This window comes from Diceros bicornis, chromosome 25 (genome assembly GCF_020826845.1).
Source record: "Diceros bicornis minor isolate mBicDic1 chromosome 25, mDicBic1.mat.cur, whole genome shotgun sequence".
In the NCBI taxonomy this organism is placed as follows: domain Eukaryota; kingdom Metazoa; phylum Chordata; class Mammalia; order Perissodactyla; family Rhinocerotidae; genus Diceros; species Diceros bicornis.
The window spans coordinates 78,459-93,218 of record NC_080764.1 but is presented as its reverse complement, the minus strand read 5'-3'; the positions used below and the strand labels follow the sequence as shown (position 1 = coordinate 93,218).

General features: G+C 55.3%; 1 protein-coding gene across 3 annotated transcripts in view; it reads left to right on the top strand.

The window, feature by feature from the left end:
• The window catches only part of SHANK3 (SH3 and multiple ankyrin repeat domains 3), a 51,323-nt gene extending 42,520 nt beyond the window's left edge, over positions 1 to 8,803 (top strand). Inside the window, exons 21-22 of one of the 3 annotated variants that reach the window (XM_058568001.1) lie at positions 5,142 to 5,169; positions 6,248 to 6,336. In XM_058568001.1, coding sequence (XP_058423984.1) covers positions 5,142 to 5,169; positions 6,248 to 6,268 — 49 coding nt within the window. In that variant the 3' untranslated portion in view covers positions 6,269 to 6,336. Of the gene's footprint in view, positions 1 to 5,141; positions 5,464 to 6,247 lie in introns of those variants that run through there. The other 2 variants (XM_058567999.1, XM_058568000.1) reach the window with 2 other exon arrangements.
• Positions 8,804 to 14,760: the final 5,957 nt, after the last annotated feature.

Below are 14,760 nucleotides of genomic sequence, written 5' to 3'. Positions count from 1 at the left end.
AATCAGGTGCTGTTACCAGAGGTCCCTGATGCCGGATAGCCTGAAACAGCAGACGTCCCTTGTGACCTGGCTCTCACCAACCTGAACAACTTGCTTCATTCCCTGACATTGGCTTGGGGTCAGATGGCCCTGGATTTCGGCCCTCAGCAGGTTTCATCTGAGCCCTGTAGTCTTGGACAAGCCACTTACCCTCTGTGAACTTCAGTCCCTTCCCTGTGAAAGGGTGAGGGTGACACGCAGCATCACCTGTGAGTCACCAAGCACAGGGCTGCAGCAAAGGGACTCTCATGACGTGAGCAAGCTCTGTTGTTGCTGTCGTTAGAGCCCAGGCCTTCAGCCAGACCTAGGGGAACTCTGTGAGTCCTTGTGGGGAAGTAAGAGTGCTCGACGCTGCACTAGAAAACGTCAGGTCGTGTTATGTCATCCTTACAACTGTTCTGTTAGATGGTCCATTTCCCAGAGAATAAAACCGAGGTTCTAAAGAGATCCATTCCAGCCAGCAAGTGGTGGCATCTCTCTGACCCCAAGCCGCGCTAACTGTCCACTCTAGTCTGGAGCCTCTGCCGTTAAGCTCCTGGTGACAGACACTGGGTTTATGCGCAGTAATCCCCTCGCACAGAAGTGCACATGTGTTCGTTCTGTAGGCTGTTTGTCAGGCATGTGTGTAACAAATAGCACATGTATTCTGAAGTCACTTGTACTGGAGCCACGCAGTGCCACCTGATGGGCCCAGCTATTAGACCCCCACCTGCCGGTCCTGGCCCATTTCTCTCTGCATTCCCTTCGGCTCCCGTTCATGCTTCCTTCCTCCCTCTTGTGCTCCCCTTCTTGCCCTCAGACCTGGGTGAAATCACAGCCTCTGGAGCAGGCCCCACTGCCCACCTGAGACCCTTCACTTCTGGCTGTAGGCAGGGCTGAGCAGGGGATGCTGTGGCCACATCGATTCAGCCCTCCCTGTGACCGGCAGTGGGCTGTGGTGCCCATTGGGGCTGCTGGGCTCTTGTTCTTCAGCCAGCGGTGGCTCAGTCTGGCACTCATTTCTCATTTAGTGATAAAACTGATGATACTGTCTTTTAGAGAAATGTCCACAGTGTGGGAAGTTCTGATGTCTAAGTGGGGCTGTTTCCTTCCCAGGACCATTCCGGGCAGAGGCCCCAGGGCAACTGCCATGGCCACCTGGAGGGTCACACCCTGAAACCTTGTCCCCTGGACCCCCATGTGTCCCCTCTATTTCACCCCCCAGGCCCGCCCCTCTCCTCACTGGACGGACACCACAAGAAAGGAAATGCCCCTCTCTGCCCACCGTCCCCACTGACAGCTTAGTCTAGACTCTGATGTCCTTTAGCCACAAGATACTCTGTGGCCTGAGATCTTTCTGGGCAAGTTAAGCCACCCCATGTGTCATGGATTTGAAGCTTAGTAACTTGTGGGAATGATCGGCTCATCTGCACCAGGGCTGTCTTTGATTTTTGGGTGGAAGCTGGAGGATGCAGCACCCATGTGCTGCCTCTGGAATATCCAGGACCTTTGACTTTTTGGAACATTGATCCCAGGCCATCAACCTGCTTTATTCTTCCCACTTTGGGTCCAGCCCTGGTAGACAAAACATCTGTCTGCTCAGAGGCCCCCACTGTCTCTGAGGCACACATCTGCTCTGAACTCCATTTAAATGTCTTCAGGCCCCACAGTTGGCTCTGAATCCCGCACGTGGTCTGAGGTCCACAGTGTCTCTGAGCCCACGGCAACGCTCAGTTCTCCTGTGGCTCTCAGTTTTATACCCTCTGACCCTCACATTTACTTTTATAGAAAAAAGTTCAAATAGCTTTGGAAACACAAAGTTGAAGAGGTTTCTTTCCTGCACTACTTCGCAGTGCCTTCGATGTGGTATGTGCTGTGGTCTCAGACCTCTTAGGTTTCAGACTGCTTCTTTAGCAGATCAGTAATTACTATCTCACAGAAGACGTGTGTTCCTATGATGGTGGAGAAACCCTGCCTTGGTGACCTGCTGTGGGCCCTATCCTGTTAACATGTTTTCCGGGGATCTGGATAAAGCCCTGTGTGACTGCAGGTGCCTCAAGGCCAGCAGGGCTTGTTCTTCTGAACCTGGACTGACACTTGTGGTGTGCTGGCCGGTGTGGAGGCACTGGGGCCAGGATGTGCTCTGTTCTTACAGGTCACACAGCGTTGGGAGCACATGCGGGTGTGTTCCTAGGAGATGTGATCAGGGCTTCAGGAGCCCTGAACTCTGCTGGGGGAACAGAAAAGGGTCACAGAGGAGGGGACATAGGGACATTTGGAGCACATCAAGGTTGGAGCCATGAGCCGGTGTGGGCAGCGAGAAGTTAGGTGGGCTGGAGTGAGATGCCATGACCAGAGAGAGTGCACTGTGAAGCTGACAAACCTAGTTTTGTGTTCCTGTTGAGGATTATTTCCCTTAATGAGGCTCCCAAATTGCAAAAGGCCACAAGCCTAGACCTGCCTACATGAGTGCAATGGCAGAAGGCCTGTGGCAGAAAGCCCAAGGCAGAGGCCAGGGCCAGAGTTTGGACTTTTTCTTGTCATAGTACCCATGGGCCAGCAGGCAGTCAAGCATGGGAGTGACATGTCATAGTATTTTTGTTTGATGACATATTTTCAGTGCATATTGTGTTCCTGGTTTTGTGCTAGGTACCAGGAGTCAAGGAGAACAGTTAGGGAGTGAGGTGAAGGGTTCTGAGTGAGCCCATGAAAGCCGTGGATCCAGAGGTGGCTGGGGGATGAGGAGGGCCTGGGTTAATGCTAGCAGTTGATAACCTGTCAGCCATGGGGGTGAAAAGATGGAGGAGCTGATGGTGGCTCCCAGGCCTCTGGTGTGGGAAGGACTGGGCAGAAGGGGAGCATTTGGGGGGACCCCAGTAGAGATGTGGAGCTCAGGAGAGACTGGCTGGGCCTCCCATGTGGCATTCTTGGGCACATCGGCCATAGTGAAGGTTGGGAGTGGACAACTGGCCCAGGAGAAAGTGTGAACTAAGAGAGGAACCTGGGACACCCATCTCTGAAGAAAGGGGTAGAGGAAAGGGTGCCTCAAAGGGAAACAGGTGGCCAGGCCAGCAAGAGGGTCCTGCTGACAGCCTTGGCCACTGCAGGCCGGGGGGGATGAGGCCAGACCTCACTGGCTGAGGAGTCATGAGGAAGCGAGACAGTACAAGGTCAGATGTTGGTGGAGGAGACGTTGGGGGCTGTGGAGCCTTGCCGAGCCACCTGGAGGAAGGCTGCTGAGGTATTCCGGGGGCATGGTGCCTGGTGAGGTGCTATGTGTTAGAGGGTGGGTGGCCCAGAAGCCCCTTAATAAGAGGCTGCAGGTGTGTGGTGTGCCATGCCATGGTCAGAGCCTGGCTGGGGAGGTGGTCAGTCAGCTGAGAGCGGCGATGGACAGTGATGGGTGTGCAGAGGTGGTGCGGAAACATGGAACTCGACCGTGGACACTGCTAGGGTTCCTGCCCCGGGGATAATGTGGGCAGTTCCCTGTTTCCCAAGAGGAAAGGGAGGAGGAACAGACCCCTGGGCCATGGGCGACCCCTGCTCCGGCCACTTCCTGCTGTGCTCTGGGGCCGTGGGCTCTTCTAGGCCTCCTGCCATCTCCAGTAGGCTGTGGGCAGCCTTAGGAGTGTGACTGGCCCTCTGCCCCAACTCCAGCCCAGTGGAACATGACCCCTCAGTCCCTTTCTCACAGTACCTCCTGGCACCAGCCTGAGTTTCTGGCAGGTGCCCACTTCCCTGCAGCTCTCCTAGGAAGGTCTCCCTGGGTGCCTCTGGAGCCAGCCTGCCCTCATCCCACACCTCCAGCTCAGCCCCTGCCAGGAAGGAGGGCTCGAGTGCCACCCAGACAGGCCCTCTGGAGCCCAGATGCTGCTCCGGGCTCAGGCCAAGCCTCTCTACCGCACTCCTAGCATCCACCTTGTTCTCTCAGTATGTGTCTCTCACACCTGAGACTCCAGGTGTACCTGACATGGCTCCATTGAAACTTAACCCTGGGGGCGGGGCCAGGCAGGATTCCATCCTGAGATGCAGGTCCCCAGGCCAGGGTTGCTGTGTGAGGGTCCTGGGTGCCTCTCATGAGCCCAATCCCACAGGCACCATTCCCTCAGCTTCTCCCTCAGCACTGCCCCCTTCTCCCTAGCAATCACCACCACCTAGGCACCCAGCACCCCCTTGAAGCACCTCCTTGGGCATATTCCCTGTCCCCTCCACTGCCACCCCACTTTACCCTGAAGCCCAGGTGGTGCCATGGAGGCCAGGTGTGATGGGAGCAGGGAGGGTTTCTTCTGGTGGTTGGTGCCTGTTCCCTGAGCCCACTCCAGGTGTCCTTGGAGCCCCTCTCTGCCAGGGTGAGGGTGGGGCGTGGTCTGGCCTCTTCAAGCGGCTCTGCTGTGGGTCTGGAAGATTGGGAGAAGGCAGTAGGGACAGAAGCTGAGGAGAGAGAGCCAGTGGAAGGCGATGGAAACAAGGTCAAGTGGGAAGGACAGAGCTAGATCTCCAGGGAGAGACTGACCTTGCACAGGTGGGACATGAAAAGACAAAACCTGCTTTAAGGGGAAGAAGGACGCTGGGGGGCTCTGTGCAGCATGGACTGGGCACCAGTCAGGATAGCACAGAGGTGGGCAGTGCTGGGGGAGACGCCGAGCCCAGAGGAGGGGTCCTTAGCCCAGCTCGGGCAGGGGCAGGGAGAGGGAGGTGAGATGGCAGCCGGGGGGGAGGCTGGTCAGACAGCAGGGAGCCCAAGGGGACACTAAGCATCACTAAGTGCCAGGTGTCTGCTGAGCACTTGCCACACAGTATTCCCTGTGGATGGGCACCGCTGTGATCTGTGCTTCACAAACTAGAGAACAGGCCACACAGGCAGACCAGGAACCCACCCAGATCTGCCCAAGTCTGCCTGCATTCCCCTCCCCCACGCCTCCAGATTTGCTCCCTCCCATGGCACCGGGGCCCACTGCACCTGAGTTCCTCGCTCACTGGGTGTCCAGCCAGGGGGTCTTTGCACCTGGCTGCCCGTACTGTGATCGTGACTGTGGGCCGTGTGCCTGCTGTGTGGGCCTGGGCCGCTAACACTCTTTCTCATTGCTCTCTCCTGCCCATCTGCATGTGGCTGCTCTGTCTAGCTGCGCAGTGGTCCCGAGCGCCGGCTGTGTAAGTGAGCATGCCCATCCCATGCCTCTCACTGTCCATGTGCTGCACCTGGCCTCCTGGGTCTCTGCTCTGCTTGGCTTCGTGGGGCTTTGGTGCCACTGACAGGCCCCTGAGGCTTCCCCTGGCCACAGGAGGGGACAGGGAAGGAAACGGAGGAGGGGGCTATGGGAGTCGGTTTTCTCTGGCAGAGTCCCCCAGGCAGCCTGCCAGGGCCTTGCTGGGGAGGGGCTGAAGGTCTGGGCTCCTGTCAGGTGACATTGGGAAGTGAGGCGCCATCTGTGTGTGTGTGTGTATGTGTGTGTATCTGTGTCTGCACACGTGCCACTGTGTCTGTGTCATGAGCAGGCTGCTGCCACTCCTGCCACTGTTCCTGCATGTCTGTAACACATGTGGGCGCTACTGCTGCTGCTGTGTGCTGTCCTGCGCAGGGAGGTGGAGTGTCTGGTGTGCCACTGCCTCACACCTGTCCTGCACGTGCTGCTGCTCTGTGCGGATGTGAACGCTGCCTGGTGGCTATCTGGAATGTCATGGACTTGTTCAGTCTTGTGCTGCCACCAGCCTTTATCATGACTTAGCCATCCCTGAAGCCAGCCCAGGTTTCTCTGGGTTTCCTTATGAGAGCAGGGCTGCGTGCGGGGAATGGTGAGGGGTTTTGCCAGTCTTACCCTCCAGGGCATGGGTGGATGGGGCAGTGCCCAGAGCCAGTGTCCGAGGCTGTCAGGGATGGGGCAGTCAGCCTTTTGGCGAGAGAGGCTGTCTTTCCTCTGGTGGGCTGCTCTTGGAGCCCCCATGGAGTGAAGGGGGCCACTGGTTTTACTAGTCATATTCCATTCCGTCCGGGGGTACCGCCCCCCTCAGCAGGGCACTGGCTCTGACTCGGGGGTTGGGGGGGGTGCAAACAAAACGGCTAGAGTAACCACAGGAATCCCCTCTTTCTTCCTCTGACCCTAAGGCTACCCGCACCAGCCCCTGCCCCCACCCCGGAAGCGTCCTCCTGGCCACTGGCCCTACTCCCCTCTGTCCACCCCCACCTCGCCTGGCGCCCCTCACCTGGCCTTGACCCCCTCTCCCTCCGCAGGCTCTTCAGCAGCCTCGGTGAGCTGAGCTCCATCTCAGCACAGCGCAGCCCTGGGGGCCCGGGCGGCGGGGCCTCCTATCCGGTGCGGCCCGGCGGCCGCTACCCCGTGGCGCGGCGCGCCCCGAGCCCAGTGAAGCCCGCGTCGCTGGAGCGGGTGGAGGGGCTGGGGGCGGGCGCGGGGGGCGCGGGGCGGCCCTTCGGCCTCACGCCCCCCACCATCCTCAAGTCGTCCAGCCTCTCCATCCCGCATGAGCCAAAGGAGGTGCGCTTTGTGGTGCGCAGCGTGAGCGCGCGCAGCCGCTCACCCTCGCCGTCGCCGCTGCCCTCGCCAGCGCCTGGCCCCGGCCCCGGCCCCGGCCCCGGGGCCCCCGGCCCGCGCCGGCCCTTCCAGCAAAAGCCGCTGCAGCTCTGGAGCAAGTTCGACGTGGGCGACTGGCTGGAGAGCATCCACTTGGGCGAGCACCGCGACCGCTTCGAGGACCACGAGATCGAGGGCGCGCACCTGCCTGCACTCACCAAGGACGACTTCGTGGAGCTGGGTGTCACGCGCGTGGGCCACCGCATGAACATCGAGCGCGCGCTCAGGCAGCTGGACGGCAGCTGACGCACCACCCTCACCCACGCCCCGGCCGCGCCCTGCCGGCAGGGCCCCCCACCTTCACCCCCGGGCCGCGGGCTCGGCCTGCCCCTCACAACGGCGCCCGGGCCAGGAATGTTGCATGAATCGTCCTGTTTGCTGTTGCTCGGAGACTTGCCCTGTACATTGCTTAGTGCCCTCCACGGCCGGCGAGCCCCACCCAGCACACGGTCAGGAAGGGCGCGGGCCAGGGAGGCTGGAGTGGGAGGGGATTGGGGGTGGGGTGCTCCGGCCTGACCATCCCCCGCACAGCTCCTGGTGGCTGCTCTCCCAGAGTGGGGGCGCCTAGTCCAGCATGCGAGGTCAGGACACACCTTGGTGACTCGGGGGGTGGGGGGAGACATTGGGGTTCTCGGTTGGGGGCGAAGGAGCCCCCCTGTTTTGCATATTTTAATCCACTCTATATTTGGAACGAGAAAAGGAACAAATATCTCTGTCCTTAATAGCTTCCCTTCCCTTCCCCTCCAGCCCCCCCCACTGGTTCCGCTGCGGCTGCCCAGTCTTCCATCTCTGGCCCCTCACTGCCACTGCCACCCCACATGGGGCGGGGGACGCTCCAGCTGGCCTGGGGCTGGCCAGGGTCTCAGTAGCCCCCCCTGGGGCCCCGGCTCGGCCCCCTCCCCTCGCTGAGCTATAGTGTGCCCCACCGACCCTTCAGGTGCTGCGTGGAGGAGGGGCGGCAAGCAGCCAATCCTGCTGGGCACTAGCAAGGTCAGGTGGCCAGGGAGACCATTGCCCTGGGGTGGGGGGGAGGGCAGGGCCCTAGCACCTGCCCCCAGCCATGTCCCTCACAGGGTCCCTCCCCAGGAGGGGGGTCTCATCTCCCCACCATGTTGGGCAACTACAGCAGGGAAGCTTCCCTGCCTCAGACCCCAAAGTCTCCTGTTCCCGCTGTGTGTGTGCGTACACACGTGCGAGCGTGTGAAGCTCTGGGTGTGACTGAGTGCATGGGAGCCCTGTATGTGCCTGCTTGGAGAGTGGTCCCGAGGGGCCACTCTGGACTAGCGTAGGGGCTTCGGAAGCATGCACAGGGTGCGTGCATGGGTGTGTGCCTGTGAAAGCAGCCCGTCTTCACTTCCAAAGAAAGTCAGAGGCCATCCTGCACCCTGGGACCTGCTGTTTGCCCAGCCTGCCCTTCCAGAGCCTCGTCTAGTCTGAGCGGGCCTCCTTGGTGAAGCTCTGCTGCTTGGGGAGGCCCCCACGGGCCCTTGGAGGCACTGCCCACACCCATTGGGCTTCTGGGGGGATCATAAGAGGACCCCCTAGAGTCAGGCCACCACAAGCCCTGGGGAGAGGCAGAGACCCCAGAGGGCACCCCAGCCCCCCTTACTGTGACTCCTCACACTCAGCAATGACCTGTGGGGTGGGGGGCCCTGGGACGTTTTTAAACCTAGGGTTTGGAGTCTGGACTAAGCTCCATCCACGTCACTCACAAGTTTCTGTTTATATTTCTAGCTTTTTTTAATAAAAAAAAAAAAAAAACAAAAGTTTTCACAGCCCAGGGGCCTGGCACGCCGGTCTGTGCCTGCCCGCCCCACCCCAGCCCACCGGCCCCATTCCCTGGGCAGAGTCACACCCAGTAACCCCTTCACCAACAGACCAGGTCACACACACACACACACACACACACACACACACACACACAGCAGCAGTCACTGTAACAGACTGCCACACACACTTTCAGTTTCACACTCACCTGTGGGTTTTTGGTTCTGTTCAATTTGGGTTTTTAACTTTACAGGGTCAGTTCCGCTTCACCCTTCCTTTTGTATGGAGTTCCATCCGGGGGATTTCACCCCCTGCTCCAGTCCTGAGGCCTCCTGACCCTGACGTTGTGATACACCCCACAGAGATCTATGTTTCTTATATTATTATTGATAATTATTATAATATTATGTAATAAATTTATAAGAAATGAAACCATTTCTCAGTTGCCTACTTGAGGAGATATTGGGAGCACAAACTCGGCTGTCCCTTGGACAAGTCACACAAACCTCCCCAGCCTTGACGTAAGCATTCAGCTGCATGCACTGGTGACTTGCAGACCCTTGTCTCTGACCCAGTCTCTTTGCTGACCTCCATGCCCATGTGCCTGGCTTCACCTTGCATCTCTCCCAGAGTCCTGTTGGACCTCAGCCGGTGCTTCCTGAGCTGGAAGCTTTTCTCTGCTCACCAGCTCACTGAGTGACCCCTCCTGAGCTTGAAGTCCAGTTGTCCCCCGTGGCCCTCGTCCCCTTCCCTCTCCAGTGTTGTTTCTAAATTCTACTGCTCCTGTCTTTGAACCCTCTCATGTCGCTCACTGCTGTCCTGCCCCCCACAGCTGCTGCCCCTGTTCAGGCTATCCTTCCCCCTGAGCTAACAAACAGTCATGATGTGACGAGTCCTGTGTGGCACCTGTTAGAGGGTGCCAGCTCGTGGGAAGGGTAGAGGCACCTCAATGAATGGAAGGAGGATGATCAGTGGAGTGAGTGGCTGGACACTTTCCCATGGATTGGGCAAAGGAGACCCAGAGGGAGCCGTGAGAGGGTGGAGACTGCAGGGCCCAAGGCTAAGAGAGGGCCAGGGGCTGCAAAGATGCAATGTCAGACAAGTTGGGCACCAGTCACTTGGTGGGTTTTCAGGAGGGGCAGTGAATGCAAGGCCTGGCCACGCTGGGTCAAGGAGGAGCACAAATGTGACACGATGACAAACGTACACCTTGACTCAGGTTATCGCTGAGTCAGGGTGGGGCAGGAGACCCTCCAGGAAAGCGTGAAGATCCCAGAGGAAGTAAGAATGGTTGACGGAGCGAAGCCTTGCAGGCAGAAGAGAGATGGACTCCAGTGTCTTCATCCAGAGGAGGTGAAGGAGGCAGAGGTGCTTTGAGGGAGCAAGTGAAGGTCTGGATGGCCTGGTAGGGAATGGCAAGGGCCCTTGTGAGGCGGACGGTGACTGCTGGGCAGTGGGACCTTGAGAGTCTCATAGTCTGTCTAGAAAGTCCCACAATTTCAATTTTTCAAATTTTTGTTTTCATTTTCAAGTTAGAAACTGGTCATCATAGAGAAGGGGCCATGAAGGAAGACAAGGAGTGGGCCCTGGAGGGTCTGTGTGTGAGGGTGGAGATGGGACCCTGACTTGCTCTGGGCCTGGGCACTGTGGCATCAAGGGTTGGTCTCCTCTGAGCTGCACATGGAACCCTGGTCTCTGGGACTGGGACCAGAGCTTGGAGGTAAGTACAGATTTTCAACAGAGGACAGGAAGAGCAAAGGCAGTGGAGCCAGACTTCCATGAAAATGGCATTGCCCACTCTGGCTCCCAAGGGATCTGGGGGAGAAGATGAATATCCCCACAGGCCAGAAGCCACCTCCATGCCTCAGAAGTTGAGTCAGAACCTTCAAGGTTTGGGCTGGCCCAGTGGCTTAGCGGTTAAGTGCGTGCGCTCCGCCACTGGCGGCCCAGGTTCGGATCCTGGGCGCGCACCAACGCACCGCTTCTCTGGCCATGCTGAGGCCACGTCCCACATACAGCAACTGAAAGGATGTGCAACTGTGACATGCAACTGTCTACTTGGGGCTTCGGGGAAGAAAAAAAAAAAAGGAGGAGGGTTGGCAATAGATGTTAGCTCAGAGCCAGTCTTCCTCAGCAAAAAGAGGAGGATTAGCATGGATGTTAGCTCAGGGCTGATCTCCCTCACAAAAAAAAAAAAAAAAAAAAAAAAAAGAACCTTCAAGGCCTGCACCAAAGCAACCTGCAAGAGGAGGTGGAGAAATGGCAGAGGGAAACGCATCTGCAAGTTCAGGGCTGAGTGAGCTGAAGCCCCCTAATGCCTTAAGGCAGAGATTTTCTCACACTCAGCACTAGGAACTCCCTTGCCCCTTCTGCTCTCCTCATGACCTCAGAATGTTCCAGCTTTACCTTCTCGGGGCCCTAAGCAACTCGCCAACACTCGCTCTGGAACCTGGAGCAGAGGCTGTAGCCCCAACTCTCCTTCACCACCAGCCACCCCTAGTTCCTGTGGACAGCTCTGGAGTGGGGCCTGGATGCTGAGGCTGGACAGACGGATGAGGTTTCTGCTCTGCAGAGGGCCATGCTGGAGAACAGCAGTTGGGGTAGGAATGAACAGGAATGGGAGAGGTGAGAGAGGGACAGGTAGGAGCTGGAAAGGGTTAGGGATCAGGGTGAGAAAAAATGGGGTGGGATTTGGATTGCTTGAGTGAATGGGAAAGTGGATTCTGAAGTGAGTAGGAGCTGGGAGAAGGGCTGGGGTAAGCTAGAGGAGCATCTGGGCGTGGGGAGGGGGTGGGAGCAGAGAACAGGGAGGAGGAGGCTGAGGTGGAGGGGGATGGGGAACCCCTCATCTTGCTCCCTGTGCTGGGAGCTCAACCTTGGCCTGAGTCAAACCCCCATCAACCATTGGGACCCCATCCTCCGGCCCCAGTGTTCTAACTGTCCTGTGCCTTCCCACCTCCCTCCCTCGCGCTTGGGAACAGCGTGGAGAAGGCAAACGAAGTTATTCTCAGTTAAGATGTTTGCTGCTTCCATTAGGTTTAATGGCAAAGTTAAACCCAGGTGGGCTACGTGCCTATTCCTCAACCCACTACTGTGGCCAGGGGGGCAGGTACTATGACTGGCAGCCCTTCTAGAATCAGAAGTGGGTGTTACTCTGCAGAGTCAATAATTGTCTTCTGGAATCAAGACATTGGGTCTTCATAAGGGGTTACTGCATAACCCCTAAATGTTTTGAAAAGTTAGGTGCTACTTCTCATTTTGAAGTTTATATCTAACATTTTCATCATGTTTAAATACTTGCAAAGGTTGTGACTTCAAGAAAATTGTACACAGTAACATTTAAAATAAATGGTGACATCATTCTATTAAATGATTCTCATGGCTCTAAGTACCATATCAATTTTATGCCCATCAAAATCCTGTAAAAACACCTGAATAATCTTTTCTTTAACAGTCAAAACTTTAATATCACTTCTTGAATTCTTGTTGCCATTTCTTGAACTATATTTCCAGAGTCTCTTTTGGTTATTTTATCAGACACAACCTGACACTCAGTTAAAATAAGTAAGGCCTCTTAACACTCAGTAGGTGACTTGCAACCTGTTAACTCAGGTTGGTGAAATAGGACCTCCTGATCTTCAGATAGAGGAGGTAAGAGCACCTGACATAAAGGGGAAAAAAAAAAGACCTTGGACACGTACACAGGGGAGAAGAGTCCTCCTGAGACTCAGGTAGAAGAAACAAGTCCTATGACACTCACGTGTGGCAAGTAAGAGGACTTAATAGTCAGATAAAGTGTCTGAGAGCCCTGAAACTAACATAGGGGAGACGAATCCTCCTTACACTCAGATAGAGGAGAGGGACACCTCCTGACATGCAGGTAGCAGAGATAAAAATCTCATGACACTCAAATAGTTTATATTATTGAGGCCTGATTGCATTTATCTAGGGGAAATAAAACCTCTTCCCTGGCAGGAAGGGAAATATTGCACATCAAAACTCAAGTAAGGGGGGCTGGGCTGGTGGCGTAGTGGTTAAGTTTGCACACTCCACTTTGGTGGCCGGGGGTGTGAGGGTTTGGATCCTGGGCACAGACCTACACACCACTCATCAAGCCATGCTGTGGCAATGACCCACATACAAAATAGAGGAAGACTGGCACATATGTTAGCTCAGGGACAATCTTCCTCAAACAAAAAGAGGAAGATTGGCAACAGATGTTAGCTCAGGGCCAATCTTCCTCACCAAAATAAATGAATGAATAAATAAAATAAATAAATAAATAAATAAATAAAAGCAACATGTTATAAAAAAAAACCAAACTCAAGGAAGGGAGTTCAATTATCCTGCCACTCACTGTGGGGATAAGGCCTTGTCACTCCCTGATAAACAAAGATGGGATGTCCTGGCCCAGTAATAGGAGAGATAAGACTTTCTGGGAGAGTAGATATGGGGACACTCATGTAGAGAAAATGATAGCTTCTTGACAATCAGGTATGTGAGATGAGGTCTCTGGACATGCCTCTAGAGGAAATGAGATGTCCTGACAATTAGGTAGAAGAGAAGGAAACGCCTGGCACAGAGGTAGGGAAGGTAAGACCCTGTGATACTCAAATAGGGGAGGTGAGACATGCTTATACTGAAGTAGGGGAGATGAAACCTATTGGCCACTTAGAGAGAAGAAATGGAACCTCCAGACATATAGCAGAAGCGATGAGAGGGCTGGCAGATAGAGATGAGATCTCCTGACACTCAGGTGGAGGAGATAAAGTGTTGTGATACTCAGGTAGGGCATATAAGACCTCCTTGCACTCAAATAGGAGATATGAGATTTCATGACCCTCAGGTAGGGGAGGTGAGACCTCAAGACACCCAGGAAGGGGAAAGAAAACCTTCAGACAATCAGGAAGTTGAGATGAGAACTTTGGACACATATAGAGTAGAGGAGACATCGTGATGCTCAGGCAGAGAAGATAAAAGCTCATGACATTCAGGTAGGGAGATGAGACTATACTCAAGTAGGGGTGAGAGACTTCTTGGCAGTCAGCAGGGGACATGAGAATTCCTGACACTCCAGTATGGCAGGTGAAAGCTCAGAGAACTCATATAGGTGAGATGCAACCTCTTGACATTAGGTAGAGGATATAAGACCTTTGGGCTCTCAAAGAAGATGCGAGAAAGTGACACTCGTGGTGGAGATGAGGCTTTTGGCCCTGACATGGAAGAATAGAGACACGAGCACGTTCAGGGAGAGGAGATGATAGCTCCCTGATACTCAGGTAAGACCCGCGAGACCTACTGGATATTCAGTTGAGGGGGATGTGACCTCCTGAAAGTTATATGAGATGAGAGAGTATGACGTTCAGTTAGAGAAGATACTCACATAGAGGAATCCAGATCGTGTGACAAGCTGAAAACTCGTAACACTCAGGAAGAGGACATGAGGTGTCCTACACTCAGGTAGGAGAGGTGGGACCTTGTGACACTCATATAGGTGGGGTGCAACCTCTTGACACTCAGATAGGCTAGCTGAGACCTCACACTCAGGTAGGTAAGACTGGCCTTCATGCAGGAAGAGCTGTGACCTCCTCACACTCTTGCAAGGGAGGTGAAACATCTTCACATTAAGGTATGTGAGGTGAGCATCTGTCATACTCTGGCAGGTGAGATGCTGCCTCCTGACAACCAGAAGAAATGATACGTCATGATATTCAGGTAACTGATGAGAATTCCTAACACTCAAGTATAGAGGACAACACCTTGCTGCATGTAGGTCCCAGAGACCTGGAGACACTCAAGTAGAGAATATGAGACCTTGTGATACTCAGCAGTGGACAGGAAGGTGGGCTTTGTAGTCCTAAATTAGGGAAATTCAAAATGGCTCTTTGAAAAGTGTGCTCCTAGCATACAGTTGGGAGAGGGAAAGACAATTTGCTCCACAGGGTATTAAGGATCTATCAATCTGTCAAGCCTGGCTCCCTTTAACTGCTGACACACTGCACCATTTTGTCACAGAGGTGCTGAGCTGTCCCTCAATCCATGAGTTGGAATAGGGACTGTGGTTACAGCTTGCATAGGGGGCACACCCTGAACTTCACAAAGCTAGAACCTCAGATGATGTGGGACCTTGGAAGAGTAACTGGGAATGAAGATCCTGGCCTTGGGGCGGAGGGAGGGGGCTGCATATGAGCCCCCATCACCCCAGGGCTGGGGGGAGCCTGTGCAGGAAGTCAGGAAGTCTCTTCAGCATGAACCAGTGAGGCTAAAGGGCTCCTGTCTGGCCTGACTTCTGGGGGTGGGGGGGGGTGGGAGCTCCTCCTGTGATTGGTCAGGAGGCTACAGAGCTTTGTGAGGTCACCAGGCTTCCAGGCCGGGCTGGGGCGGGAGT